Raw genomic sequence first — 15,705 nt, 5'->3', positions numbered from 1 at the left:
AACCAAGAATCAATAAATGTGATAGACTCAAACTAAAATGTTTCTTTGCAAAAGAAACAATCTGTGAGGTGAATAGAGAGCCTATATCTTGGGAACAAATCTTTACCCCTCACACATTTGATAGAGCATTAATCACTAAAGTATATAAAGAACTAAAAAAGCTAAACATCAAAAAAAAAGCAAATAACCCAATCAATAAATGGGCCAAGGAACTGAAGAGACACTTCTCAGAAGATGATGTACAATCAATCAACAAATACATGAAAAAATGTTCATCATTACTAGCAATTAGAGAAATGCAAATCAAAACCACTCTAAGATTTCATCTTACTCCAGTCAGATGGCAGCTATTATGCATACAAATAACAATAAATGTTGGCAAGGATGTGGGGAAAATGATACACTCATATACTGCTGGTGGGACTGCAAATTGGTACAGTCAATATGGAAAGCAGTATGGAGATTTCTTAGAAAATTGGGAATGGAACAACCATTTGACTCAGCTGTCCCTCTCCTCGGTCTATTCCCAAAGGACTTGAAAACAGCATACTACAGGGACATAGCCATATCAATTTTATAGCAGCACAATTCACAGTAGCTAAACTGTGGAACCAACTTAGATGCCCTTCCAAAGATGAATGGATAAAAAATGTGGCATATATACACAATAAAATATTACTCAGCAGTAAAAGAGAAGAAAATCATGACATTTGCAGGTAAATCGATCAAGTTAGAGAAGATAATGCTAAGTGAAGTTAGCCAATCACAAAAGTCAAATGCCAAATGTTTTCTTTGATATAAGGAGGCTGATTCATAGTGGGATAGGGAGCAGGAGCATGGGAGGAATAGATAAACTCTAGATAGGGCAGAAGTATTGGAGGGGAAAGTAGGGGGCATGGGGTAATTAATTGTTGGGACCTTTTACCTCCCTTGGGACCGCGGCCATTATTGGGTGTTGGCTGAGGTGGCCTCATGGGTTCTTCCAGAGCATTTCCATATACGTGACCTGGCTGGATTGGCGTTTGTGGGCTTTTAGCCCTTAGTCCCGCCTAATGGTTTAATCTGAAATCTGCCTAGGCCCCTTAGTGATAGTGATATAACTGCTCCTTATTGGTTCTCACTACTGTCTCTTCTTACCCCCTCCTATCACTATATAACCTTGTCCCTGACACAATAAAGTTGAGATTGCTGCACCTTCATGGTTGACTCATCTCCCGACTGGGTGTGATTCTGGGCCAGATTGGGTGGCAGGCGGGGTCGCAACACTTACCCTCTCGCTCAGCCCCGGAGACACTAGCTGGTCTAGTGCGCTTCACTACCTCTGTCGGAGGGCGGTTCTGACAGCTGGTGCCTCGGAGATGACAGGCGGATCCTGCCTGTCTCCACGTACCCTTGTCGCAGGGAGCAACAATTAATGATGGTAGAATGTGATGATCATTACTATCCAAAGTACATGTTTGAAGATATGAATTGGTGTGAATATACTATGTATACAACCAGAGATATGAAAAATTGCACTCTATATATGTAATAAGTATTGTAATGCATTCTGTCATATATAAATAAAAAATAGATTAAAACTCAGAATTATGGCTGCAGAATGTCAATGGCTATAATCAGAAAAATTAAAGTGAATTCAGAGAATACATGGCAAATGTTGGTTGATGTTTAATAGGTCCTATAAGAGAATCAATTATGTTGAAATCTGGAAAACTTGTAAAAAACAAAAATGTGAGTTAAAAGAACAGTGAAATACATATACCCTAAAAAAGGAGAAAGGACAGCCAGCATCAGAAAGGGGCCATGTATTTGGTTAATGTTGCTGCAACACCGTCTTCCTCCTTACTCTCCCATGTCAGATGCATGCCTCTCTCTAGTCTTCAGCAATGACTGTTCCTTTTGCCTGACATGTGCTCTCCAGTCCTCATGGGTCTGTTCCTCCATGTTTTCAAGTCTGGCTAAAACTCTATTTAAAATTACAAGACCAATATCCCTACTGAAATCCCCAACCCTCTCCACCTTTCATTTTTCTCCAATGAAATATACATATATATAATTTACTTATTCTAGTAATTTTCTTCATTTTATGTTGCCCCACCACACATACACACTGAACTGAATTGAACTGAATTCAATTGAGCTGAATTGAACTTCTCTGTGTGACAGGATATTTTTTCTCTTTCATTTCCCAAAATATAGTCACAATATCTGATAAGCACTCCATACATGTTCGTTCAATGACACAGATTCAGTCTTAGCACCTGAAATGCCACCTTTCCAGTGATAATCATCATGAAACTGACATGTGTTTGAACAACAAATTTGAGAACTCTTATTGTTGGGTAGAGGATATATTGTCCTTCAACAAAGATTCAGGGAATCAAATGGTAGATCTTCTTATTCTAGCTATTACCACAAATTTTATTTCTCTTTAATTATTCCCCAGGAACCTTTTGCAATACCTGGTTATTTAAAGCACAAGAGGAGGTAAGAGCCTATTTCCACAAGCTCTGTATTCCTCAGGGAATGGCTGCGCTTAGGATTTCATTGTGAATAATTAAAATTACAAAAGTATCTTATGTGCTGAAGAAGTACTTTAATAATAACAAGGGAAAGGTTCTCAAATCTCAAAAGACCATGATGTAAGTTAATAAACAGAAAAGGTTACCGTCATATGGGCTTTTATCTTGACCATAAACATGAGTATTGAAACAAAGGAGCAAAAAAGCTTTTCAAATTTACTCTTCAGAACTCATGGCAGGTTACAAACTGCAGGGTCCAATTCTCAGAAGCCCCTCACATGCTTTCCACCCTCTGGGGTGCTATTTTATTCCTCTTGCAGAACTTTCTTCTCAGCACATACCACCACGTGAGTTAAAATTTTCCATACCATACAACAACAAATGTCAACTGTTGCGTATCAGTGAATTTACTGACAAGTGCTTTCTTCTTGCTCTGAATATGTAAATATTTGGTTCAAACAAAATTCAGACACAGAAGCTTAAAATATTAATTTTCTTTATGTTTCAGAGTCTAGGGAACATATTTCTCTAGCTTCCTTATCGTTTTAAAATATTATTGAGTATTGTTTACAAAGAGGCCTGGGGGATTTTGTGTGAAAATGTGTAACTTTTAGAGGTAGATTTATTATCAATATTATCTTGCTGGTTCAATGGAGGAAATATGGAAATCTCTGATTCCACTCTAATTTCTTATCTGTGCTATCAGTTTCACTAGTTTAATATGTTTGGGTTTTATGTGAAACTACCCTTTTTTAGAAGACAAACCCATTTTGCATCTTTGTGGTTTTTTAATTGGTTTACTATATAACTTTCTTTGGATTGCAACTTTAGTATCCTTGAGAAATGTTACAACAGAAGATTCAAGAAGGGCGAGTATTGTCTTTTATTTAATATATGGTGGTAGTAGGGTTTCAATGTCAATGAAGTAAGTAAAGTAGCTGCAGTAGTATCCTGAGAAATTAGGAAACAGAACAGAATATAAAGGACTAAAACAAAATCACTTAAATTTTTTGTCAAATGAGTTATAAAGAAATTGAATAGCTATTAAGACTTGTGGGGCAACTAAGTGAATATTTGCTTCGACAACAGATTGCGACATTAATCATATGTAAGCATCCCACAGATAAAGAAATCTTTGAAATGTTTTAATATTAATTGTCTCATATTAACATCAAGTTCTGCCTTCTCTCTGCCTATGCATTTAATCAAAATATATGTATATAATTTAAAGGTTTATAATTTAAAGAAGTATAATTTAAATGTGTATAATTTAAACTTGAAGGTAGTGTTTTTCATTTTTAATAATTGATTGGAAATGGGCAAGATTTACCTTGATGTCTCCAGAATAAAATGACATTCACACTTCCTCCAGTTCTGTACAACATTCTGCCCTGAGAAAAATCATACAGTAATTCAGGATAATAAAACGTTAAGTAAGGATTTTGTTTTAATCTTACTATATGGATCACATCCAATCAATGGAAAATCCATATCCATCAAAACAAACAAAAGACTCTTGTTATTTGGGAAATAACATCTGTCATATTACTATAATTTTCCACCCATCTTGATGTGATTGAAAAACTAAACAGAATGCCCCATGGACACAAAAATACCCAGATATTCAAGTCCCTTGAAATAAATGTAGTGCTTGCACATAATTTATCTACCTTCTCCCATAAACTTTAAGTCAACTAGAGATAATTTATGATACCTAATATGATGTAAATGGACAAATGATTGTTAGACTGTGTCCTTTGGGGAAAAATGAAAAGGAAAAACATCTATGCTTAAAACAGATGCAAATGTTTCTAACATTTCCATCTGCAGTTTATTGAAAACACAGCTGTGGAACCCACAGTTACAAAGGGATGACTATACCAACAACAGTAACTTCACTTTAAATAAATGTGATAGCCAAGAGCAGGGTCCTAAGCAAATAAGGCACATAAGAGTTAAACTTCATCTCTGTGACAACAGACTGTGAGGGGGGTGGCGCAAGTGAGTGAAGCAAGAAATCATGTTTCAAGGTTGTTTCAACAGAAAAGACCTACAATGGCTATAACAAGTACTAAAGTGTTTTTATACCAAAAGGACACAAAGGAATAAGCGTAGAAATCAGCTATTAAGAAAATAATATGGAAACTACACATACACACACACAAAAAAAAAAACCACAACTTCTGTCCATTTCACAATAGTGTTTTTGCTTTGTTTTTGCTTTGCTTTGCTTTGGCACTAAGGAAAGAATCCAGCAGTGTTTTACCACTGAGCTACATGTCCACTCAAGTTTTATTTGTTTGTTTAGGCAGGGTTCTCACTAAATTGGGTAGGCTGGTCTTAACTTGCAATCATCCTGCCTCAGACTCCCAAATCACTGGGATTACAGGCTAGCTCTCTGGCAGCAAAATTGTTCACATTATATATTGTAGTCACTCACAGAAATTTATCTTCTAGTAGCAAGTAGCAGTAGTAGATCTCATTTTCACATTCACGTGGGAATGAATCAAAATTTTCTTGTTTTTAAATTTATTTTTTAGTTGCAATTGGACCCTATACCTTTATTTAGCTTATTTATTTATTTTTTTATGTGGTGCTGAGGATCAAACCCAGAGTCTCATATGTGCAAGGCGAGCGCTCTACCACTGAGCCACAACCCCAGCCCCATGAATCAAAATTTTCAACCAGAGAATCTCAGGTACAAAAGTGCAGGACTCTTCCCCACACCATGCAGCTGAAATCATCAGTCTTGATAGACAAAAAATACTTCTTAAACACCAAACATGCAATGAATATCATATAAAAACCGTATATTTTATCCCTGAAAAGTCCTTTTAACCATTTTACAATACCACAAAAAGGCAAAAAGAAGAATATGCCCAGCTTCATTCATTTTATTACCATGAGTCAGGACTTTTGGAATTGTTTTAATGTAACACTTTACTTACTACCATTATCAATATGACCAATTTTAATAAATTATTCTTATATCATGCTTTAGAAAGAATTCTCATATACTGGCCCTATGTAGTAAACATATAGCAACTTACAAAAATGGAGATGAAGCAACCTACCAAATTATAAAGTTTGCACCTCCTTATTCTGGCTTTCTTTCAGTTTGCCACAGTACGTTTTTTGTTTGTATTATTATCTGTAACTTACAAAATAAAATCTTACTCTTGAGGAAAAGATGGTGGAGACTACTGTCTTATTGCTTTCAACGGAAACTTGTTTATTATTTAATTCAATTATATTTAAAAGAATGTACCTTAATGAATCCTACATATGTATGTAACTATAATGCACTAATTAAAATAATAATAACAATAATAGATTAGTAGAGCAAAGCAAGAAGTCAGGGGAAGGGACGTACTGGGGAACGAGAGTGATCAAATTATATTATGTGCATATATGAATATGGTATAGTGAACCTATTATTATATATAATTATAATGCACCTATGCAAGGAAAATAATAATAATAATAAAATAATTTGGTGTTTCCAGGAAAAAAACAATATTCAACATTAAATGACAATAACCTCTGTCATCTCAGTGACTTCTACACCAATGAACGGGTCCAACCAAGAACACACACTCTCTGTTACCCACTTCATCCTCATGGGCTTTCCCTCCAGCCCAGAAATACAGCTCCTCTACTTTGGGCTCTTCTCCATGACCTACATTCTGACCCTGATGGGGAACGCAGCCATTGCCTGTGCTGTGAGGGGAGACCGGCGTCTTCACACCCCCATGTACATCTTTCTGGGCAATTTCTCTCTCCTGGAAATATGCTATGTCACTTCCACCGTCCCCAACATGTTGACCAACTTTCTCTCCTCAAGCAAGTCCATCTCTTTTGTGAGCTGTTTTGCACAATTTTACTTCTTCTTCTCCTTTGGTTGTGATGAGGGCTTCTTCCTTTGCATCATGGCCTTTGACAGGTACCTTGCCATCTGTCGTCCTCTGCATTACCCACACATCATGACCAAACAGCTGTGCGCTGGCCTCATCATCTTTGGATGGTCATGTGGGTTCATCCTCTTTATAACCCCAGTTGTTCTCATTTCACAATTACCCTATTGTGGTCCAAATATCATCAACCATTTTATGTGTGATCCTGTCCCATTGATGATGCTGTCCTGTTCTGAAGACTCCACCACCCAGTTCATTTACTCTGCCTTCAATGCTTTCTTCATGATTGGCACTTTTCTCTTCATTCTTTGTTCTTATGCTCTGGTGATTCTAGCTGTGGTCAGGATGCCCTCAGCAGCGAGCAAACACAAGGCTTTCTCTACTTGTGCTTCTCATCTAGCTGTGGTGGTCCTGTTTTTTGGCTCTATTATGGTAATGTATGTTAGCCCTGGATCCAGACACCCAGTGGAAGTGCAGAAAATCATTACCTTATTTTATTCTGTGATAACACCCCTCTGTAATCCTCTAATTTATAGCCTGAGGAACAAGGAAATGAAAGCTGCCCTTAGGAAAGTCTTTGGGACTGAAATACTGTTCATAAAACATAAATCAAACATCATAGCTAACTGAGTTCCTTCTCAACCTACCTAATAAGACAGGGTGGAGAACATTTTCTAGAGAATTTAATAATTTTGGTTAGGGAGCTGTTAATAAAGACCCTTGTATCCTAAATATTACTCTTTACAATGATGGATTAGCCTTGTTTGAGAAATAACATTGTCTCAGAAAATTCATATAGAACTCAGTTTCTCAAAGGCAGTATAGATACAGTTTGTATTTCAGAATTAGGTGAGCACATAGAAATGTAGTATAGGTCCTATCCTGTTTCCAAACTCATGCTACATGTATTGTTCTTCACTGGTTACCAAAATAGAGGAAAGATTTCTGTATGAAAAATGTCCAGCCATACTGGTATGATCTTGTCACTCCACCTCCAAAGAACACATGGTTTTACTGTAAGGATTTCAAAACAAAAAAAAAAAATAATAACCTTAGCTAGATGTTAAATAGGAGGTCACATGGCACCCACAATACAGATTAGGAATTTAATCGATATTTTTTACCCCAAATCGATGCACTAAATGTAAAGTGCTAGGCACTCATCAGGATATCACTCTCCTTGTTAAAGTTAGTGTCATGACAGGTTTGAGGCCATATTCTATTTCAGCGTTTTTTGCTTTCAGACATATTTAAGAATTATAATAATCTTCTTTAAATATCTTTTCTTCTTTAAAGTGTATGTAATCACAATTGTTAGTTTGATAATATTTTTTATTTTAATCCTGGTCATCAATCCTTTCATTAACTCTCTAAAATATTATCAAACACACCAAAAATAAGATGCAATTTATAGAGCTGCATTACAGCTGACAGAAACGCACTTGCATTAGAAAGCAAGATACAACTATAATTGGTCTTCCTTTAAGAAAGAAGAAAGAATTTGAGGTTGTCTAGACTTCGAGAGAAAAAGCTTTCTGATGGGTTTCAAAAAGGAAGGGATGTTGCTATTATCTGGATATAAAGTATCCCCCCAAAGACTGATGTGTTGAAGGTGTAATCCCCAATGCAGCTATGTTCAATTCAGAGGTGGGTACTGGGAAGTGATTGGATCACGAGGGTTCCAATAAACTAATCTATTGATGGGTTCATAATTGAATGGACTATTTGGAAGTGGTAGAAACTTCCTAGGTAGGGCTTACTTGGAAGAAATAAATCACTGGGCCCATGGCCTGGAAGAATATATCTTATTCCCAGACCCTTCCTTTCTCTCTGTGCTTTCTGGTTGCCATGAGCTGAGCACTTCTGCTCCACCACATGCTGCCCGCCATGACAGTCTGTCTTGCCAAAGGCCCAAACTATGGGGCCCAGTGACCATGCACTGAATCCTCTAAAATTGTGAGTCAAAATAAATCTTTCCTCTTTTAATTTGGTAGATATTTTGTCACAGTGACAAAAATTTGATTAACCCAGCTATCTTAAGGCAGATTTGTTTTTTGGTTTTTTGTTTTTGTATTTCATAGAATAAAAATGAATAAAATGTGAACAATCATTCAAACAAAGTATTTTCATTAGAAAAACACCTAATTCACAACCTCGCCCAAAACATTTTCAGTGTAGTTGTACGATGGTGGTGTTTCCCTGACATTTTAACTATGGTTTCCCTTTGAGTTCCTAAGTTTTATTCATTCAATAGTCATTTATCTTTCTGAAAAGAAAGGGAAATGAGATGGAAAATTGGGGTATTTAGTTGAATGTATTTTTGACTGTTTATAAAGGTGTGTATGTTTCTTCTGTAATCAACTTTGAAAACAATAATTAACTAGGTTTTCCATATCTCAGACTATCTGTGTCCCAGCAAAACTTTTACCTCATATTTCATATTATTGCCACTTAATATAATGAAATCCAAATTAAAATATTGAAATAACAAAATTTTAACTTCAAAGTTGTCTGATATACTTTAAGACATGAACTATTTATAAGAATATAAATAAAAATAGCTTCTACTCAGTGGATGATTTCTAGTCTCTACACACTCCCCTCAACCACTAACAAAACTTAAGTTTTTTTTAAGTTGACTGTTTTTTTTCAAACCACATAAATACTTATGTTCTGTATATGCTGATGGCAGCCCTGAAGCCTACTTCATTTATTTCAATAACAAGAACTATTTCTGAGTATTTATCAGTTGATTATATTATGACAAACCACTTCTACTCATGGTCTCCAAATTTTCAAGTATATGATTCTAGACATACTCCAGGTGAAGCAAATAAGAAAGGAGGAATTAATAATATAAATAAAGCAAATGTTGTATTACATCAAAAGAAAGCAATTTGTGAAATGTTCAATAATATCATAAGCATTGTAACTCTTCAAAGTATTTGGTAAAGATCTTTATCCAGTGTATACAGAACAACTTCCTTTCCACCCAGTGCTCTCATGGAACTATTATACCCTGAATATAATTTGAGGACAGTCACTTCAATTTTGTTATATGCACCTACAAATATATCCCACAACCTCAGGGGCATACTTTTCTCAATGTCATATAAATAGGTTAGAAAACTAACCTAACAGTTTTAGTGAGCTTCCACAGTTTTATAATGTCACACAATTGATAAATGAGAGTAGAGAAAAATGATTATTGTAGGAGATGCTTTGGAGGAGCTTTTATTTTCACCTACAGGTATATTGATCATCACTCCTGAAGGACTATGAAGAGCCCCCGTAGGTGACCAGTCAGGTGGTGGTAACCCCTGAATAGACCAGCATCAGACTCAGTAGGCTTTTTCTCTTGATGAATTTGAAGGAGGCTACAAGGAAGGGGAAGCCATCAGCAACAGCTCTAGTACAGCCTATCTGTGCCCTGGGCTTAGCCTTTTAGAATGAGGCCACCCAGAGCTTGATTCTTTGAGCTCCAACAAACAAACTGGAGATGCAAGGGAGCCTCAGTTAGTTACATTGGCAGGTGATTCCAGAAGGAGAAGAAAGGAAAAGGAAAGCAGATAATGGAAAAGGAGAAAATGTAAGAATTATGAAGATTTGAAAGAAAAATGGGATTCACGTTTATGTTTGAAGAATTTATCTGAACCTCAAACACCTAAAAATTTCTTTTGTTTTTAACAATAGCTGTCTTCTTGGAACAGGTAACACAGCAGAGGTAACTGGTTTCTAAGTTACTGCTGAAATTAAAAGGGTAAGAACTGACTGGGAACGTCACATAGTAACAGAATCTCAACATAAATATTAATAAAAAAAAATGCATGCCCAAATATAGATTGTATTCAAAAAGTTAGATGGATAGCCATCAAAGTGATGAAGAATCAACATTAGTTTTTCATAAGCAGGTCATTGAAGGAAGATATTAAAAAGGAGTCTCCAAGTAAAATATGAAAACATCCATGAGTCCAAAACTTTCATATACACCAATAGTATTTCTGAGAGTCAGCACTTGGAGAAGTCACAGAACATGAGGACAGCAGTAAAAGAACCTGGCTAGTGTTACTCAGAAATGTATTAGTGCCAAGTCACCCGCCCTCTGCAGCAACTGGTGGACACTAGGAGACTGTGTGGGTTGCTTTGCTGCCTTTGTCAGCTTGGGCGAGAGACATGCTAGCTGGTTTCTGCCAGCTCTGCTAAAATGGTCAAGTCTTTAATAGAGAGGAGCCTGAATCAAGTTGTAGAATCTAACCAAAGGAGACATCTGAAAGGGATCCAACTCCAATATTCTATGAACCATGCAAGAGTCAAATCTACCCTAATGTCAATACGAGCTTCTCCTATGGATCTATTTAAGAAGCAAGGAAAGAGAGGGATCTTGAGTTTTGCCCTTACATGGGTTTTTTTCAGAAACTCTTTTGCTAAAATATTTTCAGGAATTATTTGCTAAAGTAGCTTATTACCTTGAAAGTCCCTTCTGGCAATGATCAATTTGAATTATCTTTATTTACAATCAGTATCCATTGTTTCAGTAAAATTGGCTGTACCTAAACAAATTGGAATTGAAGCTATAGAGCCCAACTTCTGAATGAATTTTCAAATATAGTGTTTGAAGTGGGGAATATTTAAATAACTCAGAATAATGTTTATAGTTTTCTAAAGTGGCCAAAAGTCATAGTAACAACCACAAAGTCATGACAAGCCGAAGCCATTGGCAGATTAGACATAATTTTTCCCTTTAGACACCAATTCATAGAACAAAAGAAAACCAAGTTGAATCACAACCAAATCGAAACACTTGGCTTTCTTAAGCTTCTGTTTAACTATTTTAAAATGGTAGAGCTGTCTTCAAAAAAATGTTATGAGTATCATATTAGATAATGCATGTTAAATCTGTTAACATTAATCAGCACATGGTTGAGACTAAAAACTATCATCTAAGTATGATAAGAATCCTGGAGAGAGTGTTTATATCCATTGGGCTGGAGGAAGGATAATTTTTAAAATTAATTTTAAATAATTTTAAAAGTACACCTGGGGCAAGTTTGTGAGAGGAGGTTCGGAATGCTTGGGAGACCTGGGGAATTCCTGTACTCAATGTCTGGATGCAACAGGACAATACCAGCAGGCATCATTTGCCTTCTCCAAAATCCACCAGAGAAATAAAGGAGAAATAAATAAAATAAAATAAAAATATATTTTTCATATTTAATTGACACATTTAATTGTGCATATTTGCAGGGTACAGGTTGATATTTCCAGACAGGTATATTGTGGATTATACCTGCCGGTATAATGACCCAAGGCAGGGAGAAAATGATCCTCAGCATATTGAACTGAGAAGAGTGAGGCAGGAAGAAAGGGATTCTCAAAGAATAAGACATCAGCTCCTGAATGGGAGAAGGAGGAAGGATGGGCAATATACAAGCTGTATTACACCCAAGAAATTGAAAGAAAATCACTTCTTATCTCTTTCTCTGTGTATATCTTTTTCTTCTCCATCAAATTTTGATTAACAAACGTTCATCCAAGAACCACCCAGAAAACACCAAAGTCTTCTTCTCAAAGGCTCGATATTCTTCCCTTAAGTTTGAGGTCAATTTACACTGACTCCAAGCAAATGTGAAAGGGGGATTTCTCATTCAAATACGATACCCACGAAACTCACGTGCCTTCTGCTCTTGCTCTTCCTTATCACATTTCTTTGCACTGTTAACATGCACTCCTGCTGGCTGTCATTAGTTTAAGCATATCAGTTTTACTATGGTCATCAAAAGCATGTGGGAACACTTACTACACACTATTCAGTTAAATCTCAAGTACAGAAAATTTAGGTTCTCTCATTATGATTTAAGCATCATAGTATCCCTTCTAATCAATGTATGTCCATTCCAAAACCTCTCTCAGTGAGCCCATTATAACCTTATGGACATGAGCTAGACACATTTCTGTTAGAGAGCAAGGATCTCCCAATAAAAGGTTGAAGCCAACTAGTGTCTCTTTTCTCTGTGTCAAACTAAGCTGTTGCTCAACAAACAGAAGTAAACACCAGCTATAAGAGCTAATAGGTTCATGCTAGACTAGAAAGGATATGAATTAGTGAATGCAGAACCATTTGGAACATTTTTATAAAAGTGCATTGAAGGATGTGACTAATCCTAACTAATTCAACTCTTAAGTATAAAAATTGCATGTTGATTGTGAACACAGTATATCAAAGGATGTAAATATCTCATTAATAGTGCTTTTAGCAACCAAGTAAAAAAAATCCTGGAATTTGAAATATCTTTAACCTTAACAGGCCATGGATATTCAAATCTGTTTTGAGTCAGCCATGTCTTTCAATAGTGTATCTCCAGGCACACTTCTGAACCCAAATCTTCTTACCTTTCTTGGTAGCATCCCCTTGAACTGGTACTCTAATCATATTTGTTTAGTGTTTCTACACTCAGTTGAATACTGTCTTGTTTTTTTGCTCACAGATCAAACTCCCTCACTTTCTTCCTTGGATTTTCTCAAAATTCACCTTAAGTTTAGCCTTCCCAGACCATCCTATTCAAAAAACCATCATCCGCTGCTACCATTGTTATCTATTTCTTTCAACTTCTTTTTCTTCAAATAATCTATCTCCATTGGAAATATATTTGCTCTGTTTCTTGATTTCTATCTCCCCACACTAAAATGTGGACTTTATTAGAACTAGATGTCACGGCTTATATCCCCAGTGCCCAATATAATGCCTAATAATAGCAGAAACTCAACAAAGTTTCCTTGAATTAATTTGTTAACAAAATTGTTAATTGAGTTCTTAAAATTGTAGAAGCCATTCTGGAGCCATAACAATATAATATAACTCATTTTTTCTGCCCTAAAGAAACCTAACTGGTAGGGGAGTCAAAATAACACAAACAGTGTTGCAACAGTTATCCAAAACTCAGACCAACTGGAAATAAACATTTGGCATAACACAAAAACTTTGTGAATTTCAAAAATAACAGTCTGATGGCAAGAGAAGTTCCATGAGTGGTGTTTAAAAATGGGCAATGTATGAACTGAACAATTTTAAGTTCAGGCTATAAAGCTATGATTATTCTACAATCGGTGATAATACTTCAAATAGCAGTGGTAGAAAATATATTTAAGCAAAAAATGAATAAAATTTGAGGACAGGTTGAGAGGAACTTTGAACTACATACAAACTGAAGAATTTGGGATTTGTCCTGTGTACAATTAGAGTGGAAATAAGGGTGAGGAGTGATGGAAAGGAGGTTTAAGAAGATAATTCTGGAATATGAAATAGATCAGAACCAGAGAGACTATTTATTAAGTTACTATGCCACCATAGGTATGGCACGCTGAATCTGGACAAAAATGATGAGTTTAGATAACCAAGGATTTTAGGGAAGATGCTAGAGTTTAGTTGTGCATTCAAGAAGGTGTAGAATTTTAACATTAAGATCTCAAGTTCCAGTTACAAGTAAGTAGAACCATTAAAGAATAGGGATGGTAAGAGCTAATATTTTTAAAACAAAACTAACAAATTTAAGATTAAACATTTATATTTATTTACACTGGATCCTTGTGTAAAAATATCCAACAGAAGGCTGCAACAGTTTGACTACAATTTGGAAGTAATGTTACTGCTAGACCTATCCCTGAACCAGGATTTAACTCAAGGTTTCCTCATGAAGTGTTATACTATAAATTAAGTTACTACTCTAGAAAATAAGAGGGTAGATAGTAGAAATTAAGTTTAGGGGACACTTATGCAGTGTAAATAATTATAGGATTGTAATGCATTCCACTGTTGTCGTGTATTTAAAAAATAAATAAATGGAGACAGAGACAAGGTTGCAGGGGCAGGGAAGGTGGCAGAGTGGCTTTTTGTCCAAGCGGCCACATTTATTTATACCAATAGGTTACATTAAGTCATTAGTACCATAACCACATTATTGTTTAGAGTATCAGTAAGGATACTTATGCTGCAGTTACATTTCACAGTTACGTTTCACAGTTACAATATGCAACGTTAGGAGCTTTGTGCGGCTTTGTGCAGAGAGTCCATTGTCTGAAGTTACTGTTAGGCAGGCAGCTCCAGGAGCACAGGAGCTTGATGAAACATTGTAGTTATCTATAAAACGAATTCTTCTATTCCCTGGATACGTGTGCCTAAGATCAAGGTCAAACCCTCCTGAAGAGCATTGCTACAGTGGCCAGGCATCCCATGTCTTTGACATGGGAGTTTCCCAGTAGCCAGGCATTCTGCACGTTCCCACAGAAACTTCCCAGCAGCCAGGCATTCTGTATCTTTGCACAGAAACTTCCTAGCCACCAAGCATGCCACAATCACCAAGATTATCATAAAGACCCAATCCCCAACTCCTACAATGCAGAGTTCTATAGAGAACCACATGAAAAATAAGTGCACCGTAGGCCTGGATTGGCATTGACCTCACAAATTCTATAGCTGTTTGGCTCGCACCTACTAACACTCATATGCCTGCATAATACTAATGTACTATCAGTAGCCAAAAGGGAACAGGGTTTGTCACAAATCAGTATAACACTATTGAGGTCCCTGATTGTGCCTAAATCTATACTTGGAATCATGAAGAACAGAAAGGTAGTGTTTTAATGTCCCTGATGTTGAAGATTTCGTCTTTGTGAGGTTTTCTAATCTGACCATCTAATCTAGTCTAATCTTCTCATCTGGTCATTATTGGTAAAGTATCTGTGCATTTGCAATACTTTCAACATCATTTTTTTTTGTGGGAGTAGGGGTACTAAAAATTGACCCCAGGGGTACTTTACTACTGAACTAACCCAGCCCTTTTTATTTCTTTTAAGACAGGGTCTTGCTAAATTGTTGAGACTGCCCTTGAACTTGTGATCTTCCTGCTTCAGTCACAACTTGCCTCAATGAAGGCAGAATTTAAGGATGCTGGAACACACCAACAGAATGAAATAAAAACCCAAAGGGTAAAAAGAATGTCAGCCCTAGAGTAGTATATCAAAGTCATATTAAGTTGAGTTGCAAAAATAAAGAAGTCTCTATAAAGCACAGACATATTAGGAACATAATAGCAATAATTTCCTAAGATTTGTATCATAGGTCTAATGAATCCTTTAAAATTGTCTTCCCAACATATAAAAATAAAATAAGAGGAAGAGGGGAAAGCATGATCTCATTTGCCTCATGATCTTCCATCCTCCTAAGCAGTAAGATTATATTAAATTTGACTCTTGAGTCCCATAGAGATTCCCTA

At 36.1% G+C, this 15,705-nt stretch overlaps 1 protein-coding gene across 1 annotated transcript; it reads left to right on the top strand.

Annotated features, from left to right (window-relative positions):
• The first annotated feature begins 6,091 nt into the window (after positions 1-6,091).
• Positions 6,092-7,066, top strand: LOC107137732 (olfactory receptor 11G2-like). The gene has a single exon (XM_015480181.1). It carries the CDS (start codon positions 6,092-6,094, stop codon positions 7,064-7,066), a length of 975 nt encoding a protein of 324 aa, XP_015335667.1.
• The last annotated feature ends 8,639 nt before the right edge of the window (positions 7,067-15,705 follow it).

This window comes from Marmota marmota, unplaced genomic scaffold, assembly GCF_001458135.2.
Source record: "Marmota marmota marmota unplaced genomic scaffold, marMar, whole genome shotgun sequence".
NCBI classification, from domain to species: Eukaryota; Metazoa; Chordata; class Mammalia; order Rodentia; family Sciuridae; genus Marmota; species Marmota marmota.
The sequence above is the reverse complement of the archived record's forward strand: the minus strand, read 5'-3'. Positions and strand labels throughout refer to the sequence as shown.